This window comes from Passer montanus, unplaced genomic scaffold (assembly GCF_014805655.1).
Source record: "Passer montanus isolate IOZ18808 unplaced genomic scaffold, ASM1480565v1 scaffold4, whole genome shotgun sequence".
Classification (NCBI taxonomy): Eukaryota; Metazoa; Chordata; class Aves; order Passeriformes; family Passeridae; genus Passer; species Passer montanus.
The window spans coordinates 16,050,895-16,076,639 of NW_024368818.1; the positions used below are offsets into that span (position 1 = coordinate 16,050,895).

A 25,745-nucleotide genomic window follows, 5' to 3' on the forward strand; every position below is an offset into this window, starting at 1 on the left:
AAATAAAATCTTCCATAAATATAAAGATAAATTTCAATGAATATATATGTTCTTATATAGTATATATAAGCATATATATATTTCAACTATCAAGCACCACCACACTACCATATGGTACGAAAGTTCTTCTGATTGGAAAATTGGGAACATAACAACCCAAGAAACTCAGAAAATCATGTCAGAAAATTAATAATCTTTAGATTATTAAAATGTAATGAACAGATACATTGATCTAGAAGTGGAAATAAAGAACATGGAAAAGCTTTAGACAGGAGGAATAATCTGAAAGTTTCTACTGTTGGAAACAACTTTTACTGAAGTCTACAAGGTACCACACAAGCACACCAGCTCAGTTAATGTCTCTTTTCATCATGTTTCCAGCTTGTTTATTTTAAAAGGAAACTTAATAAGTTTCTTTCACTTCAAAAAGGAATAATACACAATGACACCAAGGCTCAAAGTCCACATAACAATATCTAAGCCCAAGGGAATTGCTCCAGCCAAGTTGTGAACCTATGAAAATAATGGAGATACTATAATGAAACACTTATGACTTCACTTGCATGCAGCAAGACAGGGAAGTGTAACACTGCCCCTTACCACAGCCATGAAGTAATGCTATTCAGCAGAGTTATATGATAGGTATCATTTGGCTGCCCATACAGAAATCATCACTTTCTGACTTTCAAATTCTTCCATACTGACTCCAGACCAAAAAGAAACTACAACACGCACTTAGACTGAAAACACCTGGAATAAAACCTACTAACTGCGCAACAACTTGGACTTCAAAAATAAACTGAAATGAAACCACCTTGAGATCAGCAAATCTGTAGAACTGTCACCAATATAAACAAGACTTTTACATAAAAATAAAAATTAAATCCTGCCTAGGTCAGCATAAAATACCCAGGGCTAGCAATATACCACAATAAGATGCAGCCAGAAGCCTCATGCAGCCATTAAGCAGAAATAAAATAAAATCCAGAAACTCAAATTCAGTATGTCCTACAGACTTCACCTCCAGCAAAACTTCATTAAACAAGGATTTCATTCCCTATCACAAAAAAAGAGTGGACAATACCTTTGTCTTCATGTCTACCACATAGTTTTCAAAAGTCGGGTTCTCTTTGTTGCATTCACCACGTTGGCCAGATCCTTCTGATTCATTGGAAGCTGCAGGCTAAAGAGCAGGGTGGAAAAAGACATAAATAAAGTAACTGAGATGTGTGCTTTAATTCAATTACATTTAAACATAAAGAATATCATGGACACACAAAAGGGTAGCCTGAATTCAGGTAAGTATCAGGTGGCTTACACAGTAGATTTTCACCTCAGTGTTTTTTCATGCAAAACTTTATGTGTTTAATCCTACAGGCACTCTCATGGATGTCTGTGAAAGTCTTAAAAGGCTAAATCTGCAAGATGATGCTTATCATAGCCTCTGTGTGACTTCAGAAGGCATTCAAGGTGCTCTGCAGCTTTCGACAACAGAACACAAACATAAGGAAGGAAATCAGTGCCCTGGCAAAAAGACCTGCTGAACTGTGATAGGGGTCTCATCTGGAGTACCTGCAGAAATTATACCTCCTTACAGCAACAAACAAATTATCTAGTTTGTTTTCTTATTTCTAAGTCATGACATTCTCCTAAGTGAAACATTTTTTATAAGGTCTCATGCTTGACTAGTAATCATATGTGTAAATCTTTTAAATTCAAATGCATTTTTTTTGTTACTTTTCTTTGATTTACACAGATTTTAATCTTACATTGCTTACACAAAACCCTCATAAAACACACAGGATTTCTTCAAATAGTATCTTTGGCAGAAGACACAGTAAATGGCTGTATTTGTTTTTTCAATTTTCCTGCTGGAAATCTAATATATTACTGTAGATTTTACATTTAGACAGTAAATATTACAAATGACATCTCTGTTTACAATGCTCTGCCCTGCAATAATGTGCTTGAAGAGTCAGCCTTTGAATGAAATGTGATGACTGCCTCTAACTTGGATCTCAAAAAAATTTTGAGCACTCTGCAAAAGCACAAATAGGAAAGCAGGGAGGATTCAAACAGAGTTTAGTGTCTTGTGTCTGTGGGTGCCAGGCATTGCAAACACCCTGAGTGATTTAGACCCATCCTGTTTTAGCCTGTGCAGGCATCCCGCAGGAGTGCAGTCAATTTTAACACAACAGGAAAGAAATTGTTAGCATTTTAAGTAGAGCAGCCTTTGCCAGCACAACTTAAAAACAACAAGCCAGTGCCACAGAAGCAGCCAAATCACACTCGCATGTGCAAATGTTCTCTCCTCTGATCCTTGGTTATTTATTTAGGGCTCTGTCCAGCAAAAGATTGAGTGCTGGCCCCAGTCCAGCCAACTACTTAGACACGTGCTTTTAGCTTCACTGGAACCAATGGATGAGCCTCGTGCTCCAGTAAAGACTGTGTTTAAAGGTTGGATCAGGCCCAGCAGCTCAGCATTACATGGGGCTAAGTACACAGGACTCCACAAGTCCTCTCTGAGGTTACACTATTCCCTTGGCTGGTATCTAGTCACCAAAGGGTGTTGCATATCTTCCATTTGTAATCTGGAAGGGAGTAAGGGATAAAAAGACAACAAGGCCAAAATTTTCAAGGACAGCAGGAAACTGAACCCAGATCTTGCCTCAGAGCCTACAGAAAATCCAAGCAACTCCTTAAATGTTTCTTTTAGGAAGAGAAAATTGGTTTTTCAAGGAGCTAAAAATTATGCATAAAATTTTCACTTCATCTTTGCTTTCTTTGAATACCTGACATAAATGTTTTTCATTGTTACTATTTACAGGCAACAGTTTATACTTCAAATCAATACATTATTTATTTGCTCTAATCATCAAGACTTAAAGGATCCTGATGCTAAAAGAGCTCAGCTCCTGCAACTTCTCTAAATGGGTTTGACAAGCTTCTGCAGAAACTTCTATGGTAGCATTTATCAATTGAGTGCAGCTGCAAAACAGGATAAGAAACTTTGTTTACATTTTACATTTTTTTTCTTAAATTTTTCACCATTAGTTGGCTCCAATGTTTTGAAAGAACAAAAAGCAATGTCATAAGATGCTATGAAATGTTTCTATTGTTTTCCTTAGGGAAATGGGTCACAAATTCATTGTAAAGAGCAGAAAATCAAGGACATTAGGGGGTTCAAACAGCCCAAGCAAGAGTAATTGTAATAAATCTGGAACATCTCTCTGTTCCAGTGTGTTAAGGTTCAATAATCATCAGCAAAATAATACATGGTTTCTCAACCTAAACAAAGCATATGTTAGCAATCTATCTGAACACCAAGAGATGTTTAATTCTGTTTTATGAAATATGTGGGACTCCATAATCCAAGAGATAGAAAGAATACTTGCTGTGCATTGTGACAGATTTATTAAAAACTAAGAATCTTGGATTCAAGTCTTTTCTTATTCTCAATTACATACAACTTCCCTTTGGAGGCCAACAAAAAGTCTGTTCTGCTTAAAATTATTTGTATACTTTTCAGCCAAAAGCTGCCTGCCCATGCAAAGGAAGTGCTTCAGCAACACCTCATTATTCCTAAACCATGACCAGGAGATGCAGAACTGGCAGCCCCACCACGACACACTACAAATTCAGTGGACAACATGCACCATGCTCAGACATCCTTGCAGGAGGCTCTGGAAATAATGACTTCAAGCTTGAACTACAACTACTGCCAAAACTATAGATTTTTTATCACACCCCTACATCTAGAGGGCTGGTAGTTGGAACAACTCTAGCTTACTCTTCACAGAAGAAAGCATGATCTTATTCTCTTCAAACTGGTCAGAGAAACAGAAGAGATCTCACAAGCAAATGTTGCAAGGGCAAGTCAAACCTTCACTTGGTAACCATGAGCCTTGCAGATCACACCTAAAGCAACCTTCTAATTTTATGCATAATTAACACTAATCTATTGTGATTATAATTAACAGATGCTATTTAGACCATAATCTCTTCAGCGTGTGTCTTTCATTGTGCAAACTCACAGCATTATTGAAATATTTATTAATAAAACAGTAACCACATTACTTACCTTGCTAATTTTGTCTAATTTTAACAGTGCTCGATGAAGTTTTTCTGTGCTTATAACACATCTTGCAGGTAGCTTTTTAGGACATGAACAATTGACACAATAAACTGACAATAAAACTCTGCCTAATTAATTTTGTCAAAGTACATAGATAAGAGTTATGAAAGACTAAGGCACCAGTTCCACTTTCAGCAGGCAGCAGGTTCCAGTTCATGTCTGAGCCAGCAACCAGAGAGAAGGAGCATCTGCCCTCACAGGCAATTATGGCATATGAGGTTTCTATGAGCTTCTATGATATAATAAGCCAAGCCATGATATAATGGTGGATGAATTCCCCAGTCTAGTGTAAAAATTTACAGAATTTCCAGAATTTATACCGGATATATCAATAGGAGTAATTTATAACCATCCCCAATAGCTACCGCATGTTTATTTCTTGGGGTGAAGCCCAAGACTGAGAATATAAAAATTTTTTTTTTAAAAACAGGAAACATAAGTGCAAACTTTATTCTGCTCTTCTACAGTCTAAGATATTGTTTCCAGGACTATGAATTTATTTACACACATGGAATATTTTCTAGGGCATATGTGGCTAGAAAAGGCTGATCAGCTCTATAAAGGGCCCAGGAGGGTGGATGGAAGTGTGAGGAACTATAACCTATGAGCCCAAATAAGTGTGCAACTGCCTTGAGGCTCAGAGAGCTAATGCACCTTCCCCTACAGTCACTGGCTTGGGGAACACTCTCCTCTAAGCTTTTAGTGAGAGAAATTCAAAACAGAGGCTGCCCGAGATGTCTTTGGGCACTTTGGATCACCAGTCGGTAGCTCTGCTCCAGTGTCATGAGAGCCTGTCAATAAATGCCTCCTTGCCCCAAGTGATTTGCATGAGGAGAGGAAAGGAATAAAAAACTCCGGCAATTTGTTAACTTCTGGATGCTGATATCTGTCAGGAAATCGATCATCCTGGTAATCAAATGCACCCAGAAACATATAATGCTGAGAGATACTGCCTCTATTTAATTAACTTTTCTACAGCAAGCATATTTGAAAATCATTAGAACATCTAAAAAGCTACATTTCAACATAATATATGCTGGAATTATCCATTTTAGAGCATATTGATGTAAATTAATTCATTCAGCAGCTATGCTGGACTAGGAAGCAACCTGAGCTGAACTGAAATGCTCAGCAGGACACTGCTACTAGCAAAGAAAAGAGTACACCTCTGTGCCAGGTACAGCCAACCTGCTCACGCTCTGCTCAAGCTGTGTGTGAACCAGAGCTGGAATCAAGTCAAATTCATCCTTTACAACGTGCCAACAACAGCACAAATGCCTTCTGTGCCTGTGATCTGTCCTCCAAGCTCTGCACCTTCCTGCCATACCTACACAGAGTTGATAGCTCTCCTAAATGTGCTGTCAGCATCACTGGACCACAGGAAAAAAATAAATAAAAGAAAAAAAGAAAAAGAAAAAAAATTTACATCTTGGACAGGGTGTGGGCAACAAAGCATCATTGAGGGCTTGATGAGTCCTTCCTGCAATACCATGCAGAGAAATAATCCTAGAGACCATAAAATGATGTGCTTTCCTAGTCCTATTTCCATGCCTCTTATATTCCTTATTACAGGAAGAAATGTCATTCAACAAATTTTTTTGACAGGATATGACTTTCATCAATATCACTGAAAACTCAGACAATTCCAGAGCAGGTCATGCTAGAAATTAAAATCAGAAATATAACCCCACAGAAGTCAAGCAGTTTAATTTGCCTCAGCTGGGCCTAAATTTCAATCCAGAAATAATATAGCAGAGCTTTCTTTTCTAATTCAGTATTCATTTCTAAGGCCCTATAGAAAGGCATAGTTCCATGTCAAATGATTTAGATGTCAGAAAGGATTTTGTTTCCATTTCCATGTTAAGGTTTCTTGCTCATTTTTTGATGACATCAAGGTTTGCTCCACATCACATTGCATTAGCTCAGACTTTGCAGCTGTCTTAAGTCAGAGTGATGTTGTAGAGCACTATGAGGTCTCATGGCTAAGCCCTGCAACAATGTTCTTCAGTTCCTTCTGCACCATTCTTTCCAATATGACCAGTAAATGTGAATGAAGAAAAATACACATTTGAGTATGGATTGTACTGTACAAATCACATCACAAGTGTTTTATTTTAAGTTATTGTATTTGAAAGTGAGCATAAATATCACAATAATATTTAGTTTGCCCTGGGATTTTTATGATTTCACTTTAACTAATATGGATTCAACCTTTCAGAAAATTTTATGACAGCCCTAAAGAGTGTTACAGCTCAGGAACAATTATCTGGCTGTGGACTTGTGTCTCAGAAAGGTCAGGATCTGATTTAATGCTGCTCCACCCTCCTGAGAGAAAATCTTGCTCTCGGTGTGTTTCTGGATGTCAGAATGTCACTGGTGAACTTTGCATTTTCTCGTCCCCAGCACAGATTTGAGCATTCATCTAAAAGCTCTCATCCAAGCCATCAGTTACTGGAGTAGTCACTTTTGCTGGACTAATACAAAACCCACACTCAGACCTGATTTCTCTCTGTACTATCTGTATCACACAATTATCTAGCTGCACTGTGACTCTGATCTACAGGAAGACAACAGACTTTCCAGGCAGAGAATTTCAGGCAGGGAGGATACACCAACTCATCCACCAGCTTTCCTCCTCCCGGACAGAGAGCTCAGATGAAGCTGGCAGGAGTCACTTGGTCCCACAAACTCAAACCTGGTGACTGACTGACCATAAGACACACACAGGATTAATTTTGCTGATCCAGGCTCTGTCGCCAGCATCACATGTCACAGAATCATAGAATGGTTTGGTTGGAAGGGAACTTTAAAGCTTGTCTGTTCCAATGCCCCTGCCATGGCCAGAGAGACTTCCACTAGATCAGCTTGCTCAGAGTCCCATCCAGCCTGACCTTGAATGATTCCAGGAGTGGGTCATCCCCATTTCTCGGAACAATCTGTTCCAGGCTTTCACCACTCCCATTGTAAAAAAAACCCTTATTTCTTATATATAAATCTAAATCTACTCTCCTTTAGTTTAAAACCATTACCTTTCGTCCTACCACTACATGCTCCACAAAAAAGTTTGTGCCCATCTTATAAGCTCCTTTTAGGTACAGAAAGATGCTCTAAGGTCTCCCAGGAGCCTTCTCTTCTCCAGGCTGAAAATTCCAGTTCAGTCTGAATTCATAGGAGAGATGCTCCAGCCCCATCCTCTGGACTCACTCCAACAGTCCACATCTTTCCCATATTGTGATCTGGATGCAGTATTCCCGGAGGGGTCTCAGGAGAGAGAAGTAAGGGGGCAGAAAAGAGAAGAGCTCATGCAGAGATTTATTTTCAAGCTGGGAGACAAATCAAGGCACTCATGTGTCAGCTTCCCCAGGCAGCAGAGAGTCACCAAGCTCACACAATGGTGGACCCTGCCATGTGTGATGATTTTTAGAGCCGGAAGGGAAGAGAGCAGGGCACTGTGCAGCCACCAGGGCCCCTGCAAACACAAGCCTTGAGAGGGTTGTTGCTCAAGTACAGTCTCCCCTGCTGACACCTGGCACACTGAATAGCGGTGGTTGGCATGATATCATGTGGCAAAGAGAAAACATGAGCAAAAAAAATCACAAAGATGAACTCTGCTGCAAGGATTAAGAGATAAATAATTTACAGTTCAGATGCATGAAAATGACACTCAAAGAATAAGACTGGACAGACTGGTTACAGTTTTCAGGCAAAGACACACCTACTGCTGTAGCTCTGTGCCAGGCAGTATCTGCCTGCAAGAAATGGAGACAATTAACTTATGTATTGCTGATGGGGTATTTTCCAAACATTCTTGGTAGCAGTGTTTTTAAACTCCATAGGGCAAATTTAGACACCTCTGAACATGAAAATGAATGAGATTAAAACACGAAACAAATAAATGCATTTTCCTCAGCTCGCTGGGATCTGAGTCAGATCATTCTCCTCATTCTTTTACCTTTCAGCTATCAGCCTGCACTTTGCTGGGCATAAAGAAGATAAAACATGAAGAGTAATTTGGGATATTAAAGATCTATTTCTTTCAAATAATGCAGAAGCTATTACTGAACTCCTATGAAGGCTGGAGGAAAAGGACTAGAGAAATTAAAAGGCTGAACATAATTAATGAATGCTCATTTAGAATTCGCTATCATAAAATATCCTGGAAGCAAAATCTACAGCTGAAGAGGGCAGGCTGAATGCAGAAACAAGCTCTGGAAGCAGCTCCATGTGCACTGTATCAAACTGAGAAGAAAGAGAGGGAGCTGTGGTTGCTGGGAGATCCCTTCAAGCATGGGGTAATGACACCTGGCAAGAGGCTCTGCAAGCAGAAAGGTCACCTGCAGCAAGAGTGACGTGCTAAAGCACATGGTTTGATTCCAGTTGTGCCCACCTGCACACATTCACACTGACATTTTATTCATTAGCTTCAGTGGACTCCCTCCACACTTTAGCTCATATTAGTGAAATCACAATCTTGCCGTGAAAATACAAGTAGACCACAGCTGGAAGCAAATACTTGGAAACAGAAAAAAAAAATCATTAATTGTAAGGGAAAACATGACTAATGATTTTAAATTAAATAATCTTTGCATGCTATTTTAATTAGAAAGGATAATGTTTATTTTACTTACACAGAAGTTCTGGATACATAAATTCCAACCTACATATTTCAGTTGCCATAACAACTTGATACATTTATTCTCTTGTGTCATTTTTTATTGCATCAGTGTAGATTTTTTTTAAACAACCAGGAAAGAAAAAAAAAAAAAGCTTTGGTTGCTATAATAACACACTATTTTTTAATTGTGCTTTTCACTTTTAATTCTTCTCAAAATTAATATTATTTTTCTCCAAAGATATTCCTAGCACAGTGTGGAATATTCACTACCAATTTCAGGACTCAGTGTTAGGTCTGTCAAAAATCCCAAGGATATGTACAGCCCTTTGGCTCAACTACTACTCCAGTAGTCTCCCCTAGGATATATTGCTTGAGGTCAAGTTCTTAACAGAAGACCTACACAGTAAGTCTAAGTCCCCAGTTAGTACATTCTCCCCTGAAAACTAGAAATAAATTAAATTAACATCTTTCTTTTAGTTAAATGAACATCTCTCTTCAGAAAGGTGCACAATAGATTTGAGGCAGCAAACCTAACTGCAGAGATGCAAAACAGTTGAGCAAATCACTGCGGCATGCTCCAGGCCAGGAGGATCTTCCAGAGCAGTTTCCATATTTCATACACACTGATGCAGCACATGATGATCTTAACTACACTTTTATCCTGGAACAGTTCTTTTGACAGAACTGGTTCCTAAACTCTCAGGATGTCCAAGGAATTGGATCAAATCTTTTGAAGGTATGGTCAAGTGGCACTATGATGGAAGGAACAGAGAGAACGAGGACAGCCTTTGTCCTTCCCTCTGTGCAGTGTAGCAGAGCCTGCTGTTGCCCACTGACCTTTACCAACTCTGTAGCCCTGCAAATGGGCTCTTTCCAATTAAATTGCAATTACCTAACTGCTTATGTTGCATTTCTATCTGGGCCCCTGTAACAGCATAATGAGAGATACTGTATTAATTACTATCAATTATATTCAGGTGCAAGGTGAAGAACTGCTTAGTAACCATTGTTTCATACAGCTGGCATGGACTGACCTCAAATTAGAGATAATAGGACATTTATGAATGTAAGGTTAGAGTTTTTGATGGAGATGGACTTAGTGAAATGGTTCCTGTGGGCTACCTTGGCCTCTTGGTGTCTTCATTTATTCCTAACTATAATACCTCTGCTTTGGTCAGGAGAGCTAGAAAGGTTGCTTTCAAAGGGCTGTATCCCTCTCAGCTGTCAGGAGAACAAGAGTCTGTATGTGTATTACCACACAAAGCTTAGGACAAGATCCAGCCGTTATTGCAGCCTTCCAGTGCATAGAGAGGCCACCACACAGCTGGAGAGGGACTTTTGACAAGGGTATGCAGTGATGGGACAAGGGGGAATTACTTTAAAATGAAAGAAGACAAGTCTAGGTTGGGTACTAAGAAGAAATTCTTTACCAAGAGATTAGTGAGGCACTGGAACAAGTTTCCCAGAGAAGCTGCAGATGCTCCATCTGTAGAAGTGTTGGAGGCCAGGATGGATGGGACTTTGTGTAGCCCAGTCTACTGGAAGGTTTCCCTGTCCATGGCAGGGGGTTGGAGCTAGAGGATCTTTAAGGTCCCCTCCAACCCAAACCCTTCTGGGATTCTAACTCAAAACAGGAGAAACACCCAACAGTGCTATGTACTCCATGATAACCTTGCAGGAAATATGATTAAAAAAAGGAGTCACTCAGATGAAGTGAATTCTGATTTATCTCATGATGTTCTGCAGGTCCATAGCAAATCCAAGAATAGAAACCAATCTCCTGTCTCCTCCACTGGCCCACACAGATTTTTCCTATTTACACACACCTCCAGAGAAATTACAGAGGAGGAAACTATCCGCATTTCACATGACATTAAATTTTGTGTCTTTTTTTTTTGTCAGTGAAATTAAGTCTACTCAATAGCAGTAATAAAACTATTTTCATTTTGAGAGCAGGACTGATGTATCATAAAGTGGTATTTAGGATAACCAAAGGTGTTTTACACTAATACAAGAATATAAAGCCTGCATTAAATAAAAAAGAACCTCAAACCATCAACAAAAAACACAAAATCAAAGCCTTGAAGAATATTGTAATGACTTTTACTTCTCAAGATAGTTTTGCTTGAAGCACCTGAAACCTTGGTATAGAAGAATATTTGTTTCAGCCAGAGCCAAAGGGAGGGGAAATAAGCAGTGGCTGTCATTACAGCAGCAAGCCGCCTTGCTAAGTCATGGCTGCAGAGCTCCACAATCACATATACTCATGCTGACATGCAAAAAGATTGCAGCTAAACAAAACCTTCGGCAAAACGTAGTGCCATATCTCTTCATCCAGCTTCCTTCCTACAAAGCATTACAACACTTCACACCAATACATATCAAAGGGAAAGGACCCAAAAGGTAAGTTAAGTAGAAAGAATCAGGTCATTAAACTGCAGATTACATCATCACACTCCCTAAATTGATGACCAGACAACAAAGTGAATTAAAAGGGAAAACAACATTCCCTGAATATTTTGCAGAAGGTTGCGCTCTATGGATCCGCCAATGCTTGACAATTTCCTTTGTGACAACTGTCATAACCTCAATGCTGGATGAGAATCTTTCATTGCCTAATGGAGAGATGGCAGAAACCTGTATTTTGTATGAGGATCCAAGAGCTATTAACACTAATCATTTACCAAAGTTATTAAAAAATCATGGACTGTATAGGGGTTTGGGCTTCTGTGAGCACAAAAGCATAAGGGCTACTGAGACTTAATTAAATAAATTTCATTGCCAGCTGCAGCTGACACTGAGAAAAGGTGCAGATGCTTATGCACCAGGCAATGCCAAGAGTTGCAGGGAGGAAGTCTCCTTTTCTGTGTAATGCCCCTTCCATGCATACTACTTTGCACATTCCATATGGATCCTGGACCAGGAACCCTTCAGAGGTACCAGCTCGAGCTGACCTGAGAAACAGTGCCCTTGTCACAGCTCACTGACACGGAGGTCCATATGACACTATCAGAAGGGAAACCCTGGGAGAGGCAATAAATCCAGTCTAAAAACTGTCTGACTGCAACAGCTCATGCTAAAGCTTTATGCAACTCTATGTATTTGCAATGTGCCCATGCAGCTTAGGTAAGACTTTCTCCTTTTGCTGGGATGTATCTGCCATTGAGGAGGCTGGATTTGGCTGGAGATGTAGATACAAACTTTGGAGAATGACAGGTGAAAAACTTGAAAATACTTTCACTGTTGATGAATATTTGCTTGAAATGTCCCAAATCACCCTTATGACCATTAGTGTACAACCTCACCTCTCATTAGCAGGGCCTCAAATTCCAATTCTGTTTGTATTCAGAAGCCTCACAACAAGTTGTATGTTTGTTTATGCCAACAGAACACAGCTCTGTGTGCTCTTCTGTATATTTAGTTGTCCTGGTTTCAGCTAGAATAGAGTTAATTTTCTTCCTAGAAGCTGGTACAGGGCTGTGTTGTGGATTTAGGATGAGAATAAAGTTGATAAGACACTGATGTTAGTTGTTGCTAAGCAGTGTTTACACTAAGCCAAGGACTTTTCTCACACCAGCCCACCAGCGAGAAGGCTGGAGGAGCACAAGAACCTGGGAGGAGACAGCCAGGACAGCGGACCTCAAGTGATCTAAAGGATATTCCATACCATATGGCATCATGCTTAGTATGCAAGCCAGGGGGAAAGCTGGCCACAGGTCACTGCTCAGGCACTGGCTCATCACTGGTCAGTAGATGGAAGGTGTAACTGGTTTTGTATATTCAAATTATTTATTATTGTTGTTCTTACTATTTCCCCTTCCATTTCTGCTCTGTCAAAAATCCTTGTCTAAAATCTCAAGCTTAACTTTCCCTCCCCTGCCCTCCAATTCTTTCCTCCACCTCACTGAGAAGGGGTGAATGAGGAAGGGGCTGTCTGATATTGAGCTACCTGACAGGTTAAACCACAACAGCAACCCCCATCTTGACAACCCATTGCATTATTACCATCACCAGGTTAATACCACATTTCACTAGCTTATAAACAAAGCTGAAGCTAGGCAAGATCACCTTCTGCACACGCATCTGTGCAGTACTTAGTCAAACAGGGGTCACTAGAGGTGGCCCCAAAAAGAAGGTAGTTACTAATATTGCACTTTTAAAAGCTGTGGGCAAAAATGTAGTTTCTACTATTGAGAAAAATACCTGTAATCAGCAAAGTAATTTCATGGTTTGGAAACATCCCCACATCTGTTTTCTTAGCTACAGTTAGCTAAGAATATTGTTTTGAATATCTGTGACCAGCATCCTGATGCCACTTCACAAAGGCAACCCAAGTCCTCATTTTCTTTTTGCTGAGCTGCAATAAAGCCCTGTGAAACCAGGCACAAAGACTGGTTTTCCAAGATCATTACAACTTGAGCACTCCTTTCTGTTCAGCATTGAGCAAGGATGCCAGATCAGTCCTCCCCTCTGTGTGATGACTATCCATAGAACAGAGCACAAATATAAGGAGGGGTTTGGTCCTTGTCCAAGCGTAAAATGATCACAAATTGCAATCAAAGAGTAATATATGATGATTCTAAACCTCAAAAGTAACAGCATTGTCCACTGTGAGAGCAGAGATATCTGAATATCAGGCACATTCCCTAGATGGAGAAAAAACCAAGGAATCCAATAAATAAATTGATACTGAATTAAGAAGCCACAATAATAAATACACCTATGACTGCAGATGATGGGCTCTTTCAGGCAATAATATATTCAGCATCCTGAATACTGAAACATCTAATTACAGGCTTGGTGCTGACCTTGCAAAGATACTGCTGGGTGTGCCGTGAGCATTTTCTGTCCAAAAAAGTACAAGATATCTCAAAAAAAGAATTCTGATTACATAAGTAAAGACATATGTCTGTCATGAATCTTCCTACTGCTCAGGAAGACACAAAGTTGTCAGCTTTGTTACCTCTGCTTTTCTACAAGCTGGCACAACACCAAAAAATGTGAGAGAGATGACACCAGCTTGGTGTAATGACTGACCTGAAATCTTTCAAGGGATCTGTTCACTCCTTCTTGTGGTAATTAACAAATTCACACAGATTAACTTGTTTTAGTGGTTCTTTAAAACAATAATAATTTTAAAGTTACCGTTGTTTTGTTTATACCAGAGTTTCAAAAGCTGCCTTCTGAAAAAATGGACTTCAAATCCACTATGTCTGTTACTGCTAATTCAATTTTTTTCCAGCTTGCGCAAGAGCTGTTTGACTTCTCGGTTCTCAGAAAGAGACACCATGACTACTCAGAAGTGCTGAGCTAAAATATAAACATATATATATATATATGTATATATGCGTGTGTATGTGTATATATATATATATATATATATATGCACAGTGACAGGGCAAAGCATTTCTGAAAACCAGGTAGGCTCTACACTTCTGGAAAGAATTGGAGGACCTGGGAAAATGTCATCATTTTGGTTTGTCCTTTCAGAAAAAGGGCCACGACTGTTGAGCAACAAGGCTGCCCTCATGTCAGAAAAGCACAAGAAACCAGACGCATCAGCTGAGGTGCAGCCAGAATGCTGAATCCCCTCAAAAGCACAGAGATCCATTTGCAGCTTCAATAATTTTTCCCCACTGGTATTGTGTAAGTCTGTGCATGGTGATGGAAGTGTGAGATCCAGCTAAGGTGACGTATTTTAGACATGAGATATTTGAACTATATTAAAAAATTGATTTCAGAACTCATCTGTCAACCTAGTTTTCTGGGTTGGTGGTGGGGGGAACAGGCACCATGCAGAGACATTAGCTAATACCCAGCACAAGATCTATTTTGGGTTAATATATGAGGGTTCTGCGCTATCACACTGTCCATTTCAGTTCAAGACAAGAGAAACTGGAGAAGCAAGAGCAAAGAGTGGGACAATATTGATCAAGAGGATGAGAATATTGTAGCAGGAATGCTTGCTACGACTGCAACCACCTCTTCTTTCGGGACAAAACACAGTTTTGTAGATTAAATGAGAGAGTTGCATTGCTGTCTCTGAAAAGCTTCTGTGCTCTGGGGGTGGCAATACCAGGAAAGTTCCTCACTGAATATGTCATGAAGAGCTGAAGAAGCAGATGTGAAAGTCAAGAGCTAGCGAGGCACAGGAGCAGACATGCAGAGAGATGACAGATGTTAGGAATAAGACAAAGTGGTAATTGATGGTGGAAGGGTGGAAATTAACAGAGGCTTCCAACAGCAAGGCAAATATGGTTAAAGAAATTAGCTCAGAAAGTGATCTCTGTGAAAATGCAGTCCATTTGAATAGGTAAATGGATCAAGATTACATAGGAAAAAGAAACATATTCCTAAAGACTCTTTTCAAGGAGGAGAGTGACAGAGTGAAATTTACTTCTTCATAGTACATAAAGGTCTAGACAAGTGCTCAATTCACAACCCAGCTAAATATTATAACGGCAAACAAGCAGTAAACTGTCTCATCTCTAAACCAGGGGCAGCTTTCACAATAACCTGTGACAGACTGAAGTGGTACCAGTGAGGATCAAGGACAAGCAAGCATGTAAAATGTACAAGCTGAAAACGCGTAATGTCCCATGTTTCAGTACTTGTCTAGTATTTGTAATTGTACCAAAAAAACCCACCAAAACTGTGGAGATAAATTATATTTTCAAGTTGACAGCTTCTCTTTAATTTACCAGGTTGTTACTCTGGGGATTGTATTTACGATTTGCTAAAACCTGAAAGTATCTGTTCCAGATTATAAAAAAACTAAACAAAAGAGGCTGGATATTTTCTCTTTCATATATATTTATCTTACTGAGCAAACATACATTCATCTATCCAAGAAATCACTCCCAGGGTGACTTTTATGTGATCCAGAAGTCTTGGGGTGATATCATTCTTTATTCTTGGTAACTATTTAAGTAACATTTTAATAAAGAACTATTGGTAGACTGCAGAAATATATAATGGACTCTTAAACCTCCCTATGGAGACCTGTGTCCTTTGCACATGGAGGGCAGTGAATTTTCTTGCTTAGTTGCTCAGATTGGTGAAGAATCAGAGTTAATAAATGTGAAAGTGAGACAAATTGTTCTGAAATATTTTTAGAATGAATCTTAACTCGAGTACATTTGTCCCTGAATATCAATTTTATAGAACTCTTACAGCTTTATAGGACAAAGAAGTATACTTTAGGAGCTGATGTACTTGTTTTTGCAGGTAGCTAAAACTTCTCAGTCTTATTAGAAACAATGAATTATATCACTAACTGTTCAGAGGAACTGCTAGCTTGTAGAAGAAGCCTCTTGGGACATTCTGGTATTTTTATGTTCATAATTTTTTCAGACTAATCTGGTATTCCCTTGTTGAAACATATCATGGTTTAGGAAAATTATTTTAGAAAAAAAAATGTTAAAATTGCAAGAGTTGTTAAGTGATATTTTCAAACTAGATCTATCATTTTTGACCTTGATACACAGAAGTGGAATTTATACAATAGTCTGACCTCAATGCTTATCATAATAGAGACTTGCTGCTTAATTAAAAGTTTGGCTCATTCTGTATGCTGGTTGATACTCAGGCAGATTTTCATTGGGGAAAATTATTGTTTCTGGTCCCTCGCAGCTGTTCTGGCCTACTCCCAATCCTTTGCAGATGTAATAACAAATCACAGATCAAAAAACTGCCTGGAGGTTGTTTGATAGGCATATTATATAAATGTGAAAAAAAAAATAAACCCAAATAAACCTGCTGTGGAGGATATGACTCTTTCATCAATGCTGATCTGGTTTAATTTAATATCAAGATCCATCCCACCAATGTCAGTAGAAAATAATTATTAAACTAAACAATCACATCTCCCTGTCAAAAAGGACATATGAAACCAGTGAGTCCTCTAAACCCTCATGCAGGGCACACCAACAAAATCGCAAAGTTAAACTAAAATCATAGAATCATAAAATCATAAATCATAGAATATCTTCAGTTGGAAGGGACCCACAGCAGTCATCGAATCCAACTCCTGGCCCTGCACAAGACAGCCCCAAGAGTCACACCATGTTCCTTAAAGGTGTTGCCCAAACATTTCTTCAACTCTGACAGGTTTGGTGCCTGGGAAGTGACCACTTCCCTGGGGAGCCTGTTCCAGTGCCCAGCCACCCTCTGGGTGAAGAACCTTTTACTGATATCCAATGTAAACCTCCCCATACACAACTTTAGGCCATTCTCTTGGGTGTTATTGCTGGTCACCAGAGACAAGGTGTCAGTGCTGCTCCTTTGAGGAAGTTTCAGACTGCAATGAGGTCTCCTCTCAGTCTCCTCTTTTCCAGGCTGAACAGACCAGGCGCCCTCAGCCACTCCTCATATGGCTTCCGCTCAGGACCCCTCAACATCCTCACGGCCCTCCTTTGGTCACTCTCTAATAGCTTTATAGCTTTCTTATCTTGTGGTGCCCAAAACTGCACTCGAGGTGAGGCTGCCTCAGAGCAGAGCAGGACAATCCCCTCCCTTGCCCTGCTGGCCATGCTGTGCCTGATGTCCCCCGGGGCACGCTTGGCCCTCCTGACTGCCAGGGAACTGCTGACTCACCTTCAGCTTGCCATTAATCAGGAACCGCAGGTCCCTTTCCCCTGCACTGAGAAAACGTGAGAGGAAACAAAGGAAAAGGCATTTTGTCATGAGCATGTCTAACTATGTCTATGTCTAGGCCCATGTCTAACACAAGGAGATGGCAAAAGCAGAATGATGTCTAATTCCAACCTTGTCCATGGGAGAGAAATTGTTTAGAGAGTGGCATGATATGTATGTTGCCCTACTCTCATCATCACAAGAGCCTTTCTGTCCACAGGATGACACTGTTCTGCATAGATACAACTTGGTTTAAAATGGAAACATTGGCCTGGCCATATTAAAATGCATTCAGAAACAACTCTAAAATGACATTTAACAGACGCTCTGGCACTCAAGTTATTGACAAGCTACAGAACAAATAACAAATTTATAAATAGAGACCCAGCATGGATACCCAGTATGGGCAAGGCATTTAGCTGCAGCTAGTAATAAATAAGGGTTTTAATAATGCAGTGACTTTGCAGTTACCCATTTCTAAACATTAGTCAACTCAGCTGAGAAGAAAAGGAAAGTGTATAAAATAATCTCTTCAAGTAAAGAAAAATTTCACAGTGCATTAAAAAAATTAAATTACAAAGCTAGTGTATGTTAAAATAATAATAATAAACCTAGCAAACATGGAGCTAAGATTCAGCATTGTTGTTCAATAATTATGTAGTAAGGGTTGTTACACATCCTTGGGTGCAAAAGGAAAATGACTGGCAAAACACACACCAAGATGTCACTTATACTGTATCCCTTAAAAAGACTGCTGCTGTCTTGAAGGAGAACTTACTTAGTGCCAAATAGAATTACTTGGGAATTGGCTCTGGCACAAAATCAACCCACAGACACAAATTGCATTTGATCAGATAAATGTATACTATAGTGCTAAATCTAGTGAAGAAACAGATGCATAAAACTCAATGTTTTGAACCCTTCTAATGAAACATTATGGTTGATCATACCTAATGACTCTTGCATATTAAGTATAATCACTTAAACAGAATCAAATGTGGCTCCTGGGAGTAAATCAAGCCATACAAATTAAGCTGTACCCAGTCGCAAACAAAGAAAACAAACAGAATTCCAGAGAAGGGACTGAATTTTCATAGGCACACATAGAAGGGGCTGCAGTTCCATGTTTTTTAGACAAGCTGTTAGTGTGAAACAGATTAATGGTTTGTTAATTGCTTCAGGCAGAAGATTTTAAAGTAAGGGTTTTACTACTGGAACGTTTAACAAGCCAGCACTTAGAGGACAGAGAAGTAATTACAGTGTTTATAATGGCTGGATACAAGGACAGCAGGCATTCCTGAAGCAAACAGATCTAAGAAAATTCATTTTGCATGATGCAATTAAATATATTTGCAAAACAAGCCTCTAAACATAAGAAATGCATGAAACAACAGGAATTAAATGATGAACTGGAATTTTTGGGGACCATGTCAAAGCAATGATCCCACACTGTGTGAATGAATTTTGTGCATATGAGATCAGGGTGTGATGACCAAATTTGCACAGCAACTACAAATTATTATCAATCAATAATGATAGAAGATCATTAGATAGAAGATTATTAGATAGAAGATAAAGACTATTTACTTATAGGACATATGGTGCAGAAGTATCTGCGCCATATGTCCTATAAGTAAATAGTCTTTTCAGCAATGACACAGGAACAGGTAGACCTTCAGTTGCCAGATTTATATGTACGTGCAACAGCAGAGTGCTCTTTGCCTTCATCTCATCTTTCTATCTAGATAAAGGTCAAAACACTGCTGACCAGAAATAAGCAACACTGAAGACCAAATTAAAGACTACAGAGGTTAAAACAAGGGTAAATTTATGTATTTTAATGAGTGTATGGAGCTGAGCACAAGCCTTCAGCTTCAAGCAGTGTTTCTACTAAAGAGCAACTCCATTTTTGTTTCACCAGATGGATTCCTCCATCTAGGTATTCAGCTTCAAGCAGTGTTTCTATTGTCATACTAAAGAGCAACTCCATTTTTGTTTCACCAGATGGATTCCTCCATCTAGGTGATTTTTTTGTTCTCCATTACTGTATTTTCTAAACGCCTCAGGGTTTCACTATCTACACAATGCTTGAGTGAGAGACATCCTTTAGCTACTGACTGCTTATTGCAATGCAGAGAGTCCTGCTAAGGAACAAAGCTTTTTCCCAGGCCAGTGACCATTTGCTAAGCTGAGAAGCTGGGTTCAGACCTGCATACCCACTCTAAAACTGCAGGAACACACTAATACTGCTGCACAGACAGCAGAGATGGAGAATACCTTTCCCCAGACTTACCTAGAACTGGGAAAGGAGAGGGCACTTCTTGAAGCAGTGGAAGACCTGAATTTAAACCACTTTCAGCTCAATCCCTCTCTCACATTTTCGAGGAGTGAAAAGAAATAAGTCTTCTTTTTCCAACAGGGACAATTTAAGAGCCATAATTTCAAGAAAATGCTTTCAAGCTGTGAATGCTAGTCTTACAAACCTTGGTACAAAGAAGCAATGAGGCTCTTTGGCAGAGGTGAAATTACAAACAAATCCTGTCTTCATGATTTCCAGCAGCAGATTGGGCACATCCCCAGTCAGCTGCGGTGAATACCACACTGAATGTTTACGAAAAAAGGTAAGGCTGAATTTCCCAGCACTGAACACCTTCTGTACTTCTAGTTAAAACAAATTCAGATTAGACTTGCAAAACAGCTAAAGCACCCAATATAAGGCTTGGTCTTTTTTGACTCTTTCCTGAGCATCTGCTCCTGGCCCCCACAGGAAGCCGAGTACCAGGCTACATGGACAGATAACTATTGCTTGGTTTAAGCCAATGCAGATGCTTTATTAATGCAACTTGCAATGACTCAGCTTGAAAGCATTCGAGATCCTCAGAAACTCTGGAGGCACATTATCTTTGCAGTGTCACATCTACACAGTTCTCTAAGTAGGTACCTGGCATTTGTTTGTCCCAAAATGAGCTCATCTGGACCATACCAATCAGCCCAATGTCTAAGCACTGTCAGCATCCACAAACTCCTTGTTTCTGGCATACCTTCACTACCTGCTCACTTAGGTGAGCTCCAGCTACACTTCCTCCCCACTATGTGTCACCAACCCTGCCACTGAATGCAACATCCCACACCCCTAAATGCAGTTTGAGAGGAATGAACATATGGCTTCCTGGGACATAGTGGGCATTTGAAGTGAAGTTCTTAATTTCTTCTGTTAAATCCTCCCCCTTCCACATTTAAATATAAGTATGGTGACAATGGGGAGGTGGAAAAGAATAAAGAGAAAACAGGGAGAAGGGCTTTGCATTTATGACTTTTCAACACTGGTGTTTGTGCACTTGCTGGGGAGGGAGGGTTCCGCCCTTAGGTATGCAAATGAAGACAAAACAGCCTAGACTCTAATACTTGTCAGATCAGTAGTAGCTATAAACTCTAAGTTACAAAGCCACATGTCAGTACTCTGTCCCAATAAATATTTAATCATTCCACAGAAATGGGCAACATCCCAGCAAGAAAAAGCTAAGTAATATCTGCCAGCACAATTCTTAGAGCTCTGTTATGGGTGAGAAGTACAATCAGCTCCTCTCTGGTCAAGAAGGGAGCTGTACAGGGATTTCCACATCCTCAGAATACATCCTTACCAAACAGCTTCTTCATAAGGAAAAATGTATCAGCAGCACCTTTATGCATGTTATGAGAGACATCCCCTTATTTACAGAATAGAGATTGTGATTCTAAACCTTAATCTGGATAAGGTATCAACACCTTGATGAGGCAGATATTAAGGGAATGACACCTTGTCCCATATTTGGAATTCATTACTTGTTAGTTTAGAGGTATACTCTGTGTTTTGTGGAGTTTAATCCTGAACAACTGTTTCTGCCCATGCAGTGTCCCACAGATATGGTCCGTAAGTCACATCTCCATATGGTGAGATACCTCAGACACTGTAACTCCCAGTTCACTTTCATGACTTAGTTCTTAAGTTCTCTTTTCAGACTTCACATACAGTCCTTCAGGAAGTACACAGAACAGTAAGAAACTAAAACCTGCTGCTCCCAAATCCTGAGTTAGTATTTTCATTAATACATAAATCTTGCAAAGTAGTCTCCAGATTTTTATTTTTTAATATAGTTGGAGATATGGTGCCTGTGCTGTCAACACTAATTGCCTTTCACAGTGCCTCAAGGATTTCTGTTTTGGAAACTAAAATATTTCATACCTCTAAGTATAGCTCCGTTGAGAAGAGTATAAGAGAACTAAATATTTGCTATCCCAAAAGACAAGATTTCTCATTATGACCTAGCATTTGTTGCTATGTAAAGCATTGAGCTCTGTGATCCCTGTCATGAGAAAGAAGTGGATCTGTTGGAGCAGGTTCAGAAGAGGCCAAGAAGATGATCAGAGGGCTGGAGCACTTCTCCTATGACAACAGGTTGAGAGAGTTGGGATTGTACAGCCTGGAGAAGAGAAGGGCTCCAGAGAGACCTCATTGAGGACTTTTAGTACCTAAAGAAGGCTACAAGAAATTCAAAGAGGGACTATTTACAAGAACATGTAGTCACAGGACAAGGGGTGATGGCTTTACATTGAGAGATATTAGGTTTAGATGGACTATTACAAGGAAGTTCTTCATGATGAGGATGGTGAGATACTGGAGCCCAGAAAAGCTGTGGTTGCCACATCCTTGAGAATGTTCAAGGCCAATTTGGAGGTGACTTTAGAAACCTGGTCGACTGGAAGATGTCCCTGCCCATGGCAGAGGCAGCTGGCACTAGAAGATCTTTAAGGTCCCTTCTAACCCAAACCATTCTGCAATGCTGCATGATTCCGAGACGTGTTTAAGTGCTTTCTGGAACAGGACTGAATAAAACACTATCCACGTCTACTGCTATTTGAACAAAATCTAATGGGTTCTAATTGTCCTCAGAGAAACTCCAGTTTGCCATCAGGAACAACCTTCCATCAGTGAGGAAATAAGCTACCTGCAGAAATAGTTGACTCTCCACTGTGGGAGATTTTATAGAATAGACTCGGTAAACATGTCAGGAGCAGCTCAAAGGCAGTTGATCTGCCCCAGGGCAAGAGAATGGACAACGGGGGTATTTTAGGTCTTCTCAAGAGTTATATTCTAGAGTTTCTACATCATAATGAACATGTTGGATTTTCATTTAGTGCCCAATATGTCACATTCCCTGCTCTCTATCTGAATATATGAAACAAAAAAAGCTTTTGCAAATAGAACGTGATAAACATTTCTAGTGAATCTGAACATGGCCCAAAAACTGTTTCATTGATTCTGAAACAATCAACCAACTTAAGCTGATTTTGCCAAGCCGCATTTACAGGAGGGAAAGCAACATGGATAAACTCACACAAAAATCACATTCATATGGGTCCTTCTTTCTTCCTTTTCACTAACACCCACCCACTTGAATTATTTTGGTCTATGATATTTACAGCTCTGCCAGATACATTGACACATATATTTAGTCTCTATAGAGGGCGAAATGCAATAATAATGTGATAAGAAATACTGCATTTTTCATCTGCAAACATTGAAGTCACTGTTTACTCAGACAGCCAACAAAGCTGTTAATGACGAAGTGAAAAGCAAGGATGTGGTGTTTAAATACATAGGCCATACCTAAACATTTATCAATTTCATGTGCACTAGGGTATTCTTCAGGATTAAAACCAAAATAGCACAGAATTTAGCTAGAAGCATGCAAGTAAAAAACAAAACAAACCAAAACAAAAAAAAACTCAAAAAATAAAACAGTACTACCACTAAAACCCCAACACTTTTGTTAATTCCACTGTCTGTAGTCATGGGATCCTATGTGGAAGCATGCACAGAAAAAATTTGGATGCGACTGGTTCTGACACATACCATGAGCTCTTATATTCCACTGCCTTTTCACTTGCTTTTACAAAAGCCATTCAAAATTACAGTCTCTCAGTCTGGGCGACACCTCTCTTCTCAGGCACTCTCTGAGAATTATAGGAGATTATAGGGTGGGTCATGATCCTTTCACATCTATTTAAAGAGATGAAGATCCAGCCCTGTGAAATCTAGCAACAGTTTACTAAAAACCACTATGGTAATCACAGATGTAAGGTGGAAAATCTGTACAGTATTACAAACAACCAAACACCTTTTCTCTTATCTAAAAATCTACACTTTGAGAAAAGCAAGTACATAAATACAAAGCAGGGTTCACAGGACAACTGTCCTGGACAGTAAAAGCTGCTTTCCAAAAGGAAAGCCACAATTATAAATTATCAAAAATTAAGACATAAAAAGGACCAATTTATATAGAAAAAATTGCATACAGACAGTCAAGGAAAGTTTTTAGTGGAAGGAATGAAAGGAGGATGGCCTCTGGACTGACTGATTATCCTTGGGCTTAGAGTCCTGCATCCAGCTCTGGGGTTCTCAGCAGAGCAAGGACATTGACCTGCTAGAGCACATCCAGAGGAGGTTCCAAAGATCCTCAGAGGGATGAAGTCCCTCTCCTATGAGGAAGCTAAGAGAATTGGGATTGTTCAGTGTGGAGAACAGAAGGTTTGGGAGTGACCTAACTGCAGCCTTCCAGTACCTGAAAGGAGCCTACAAGAAAGCTGGAGAGAGACTTTTTACAAGGACATGTAGTGATAAGACACGGGAATGGCTTTAAAGTGAAAGATGGGATGTTTAGATTAGATAATAAGGAAGAAATTCTTTACTGTGAGATGGCAGAGGCACAGGCACAGGTTGCCCAGAGAAGTTGTGGTTGTCCCATCCCTGGGGCAACTAGGGATCAAAATGAAGTTGGATGGGGCTCTAAGCAACCTGCTCTAATGGAGGGTGTCCCTACCCATGGGATTAGATCATCTTTAGGGTTCCTTCCAACAAAAGCCATTCCATAAGTCTATCATTCTACAAAAGAAGGGAGGCCTTTTCTTTCCAAATTTGGGACATATAATTAAAGATGGAAAAGGAAGTACAAAACAACAATGTCCCATGAGAGGGACCATGAATAAGAATTTATGTGATACATTAGATTTGGTTACATTTTCATATGGTAATTTTTCATAGAAATCAAAGGGCTATCTTGGATTTGTACAGCAGTTTGTACATCCAACTTGCACTAATCAGTTCTGACTCAGAACTGCTGATAGTATGCTGGGCTGTCATAAGGAAAAAAACCAAAAGCTACACTTCCAGTCTCTTTTGCCTGCATTGGACCCTTAAAATATATATGCATTTTTAAGGGACTAAACATTTTGTTCTCCCATTACCCAGATGAAATTTATGGCGAGAAAGCACATTTGAAAATGGCACCCTGGACCCTGACTGTCAGCACCCTGCCTTGGAAAGGCTGTTCCAGTTTCTATGCTATAGTTTTCTATCGTTTTCCTTTAAATCAGAATTTTTTTTTTCATAAAATGAGAAACATTTGGAGTTGGCCCTGTATCTATTATACTCAGCATAGAATTTAAAGTTCAAATTCCCCTGTACAGGACCAACAGCACACCTCTCAGATAGCAATGAGTTTAAGGTAGATGGGGTTGGGGGTCATATATTTTGATGAGGTTGGAATAAAAAGAGAGTCTGTCCACTGTCTTCATCAGATACAAGAGATAACAGGAATACACTTTCACAATTTTAAAGCCTAAAGATTTGTGCTTTAAAAAATTTTAAAAAGACAGATATTAACTGTCTGTGCCTTCAAACTGTGACTCAAATGTTAAATCATTCATGGGATGTATCCTACATTAGTGTTAAGAGTCATTTGTTCTGATTTCACTCAAAACCAGAATGCTTGTTCTCATTAATTCTGCAAGCTTCTTTTGCTAATTAATTTTTACAATAAATTTCTTCATTTCTTCTGAGAGTTTTGTTCTAGCCACCTGCAATTCTGATTTATCTTTTAAATAATCACATCTAAAATGTCATGTAGAACTACAATTTCTGTTTGATTTTTACATTAAAAAGGAGGAAAGCTCTTTAAAATAATCATGCCTATGGGAAACTTCTTGCCAACAACTTTTAAAACTTGAAGTGCCTTACTTACCATGATACCAATGAAAATATTTATAATTTCCCTCATCTTTGATTCTGGTCTGGAGATTTGCAATTTGCAGTCCATGCCCACCCTATTTCTGTTTCACTGTTTAAGAACAGAGCAATGCATTGCTTGCTTCTGTGGGGTTTGTTTTCATCTTTGAAGCACAAATGTGGGTGGAGGCAAGTAGTTTAGATTGCTAATATAGTTAATAATAATCTGGAGACTGACAAAAGCAGATTAGAGCAGGGGGTGACAAAGAAAGTTTTTGAATGCTTGCACTGGCTACAGGAGAAAAGCAAAGTTGTGT

The 25,745-nt window shown here is 39.4% G+C and overlaps 1 protein-coding gene across 1 annotated transcript in view; it reads right to left on the reverse strand.

Moving 5' to 3' along the window:
• DLG2 (discs large MAGUK scaffold protein 2) overlaps positions 1 to 25,745 on the reverse strand; it is a 982,417-nt gene that overhangs the window by 834,285 nt on the left and 122,387 nt on the right. The window contains exon 5 of the mRNA XM_039718578.1: positions 1,085 to 1,183. Within this exon, the coding sequence (XP_039574512.1) occupies positions 1,085 to 1,183 (99 nt within the window). The remainder of the gene's footprint in view (positions 1 to 1,084; positions 1,184 to 25,745) is intronic.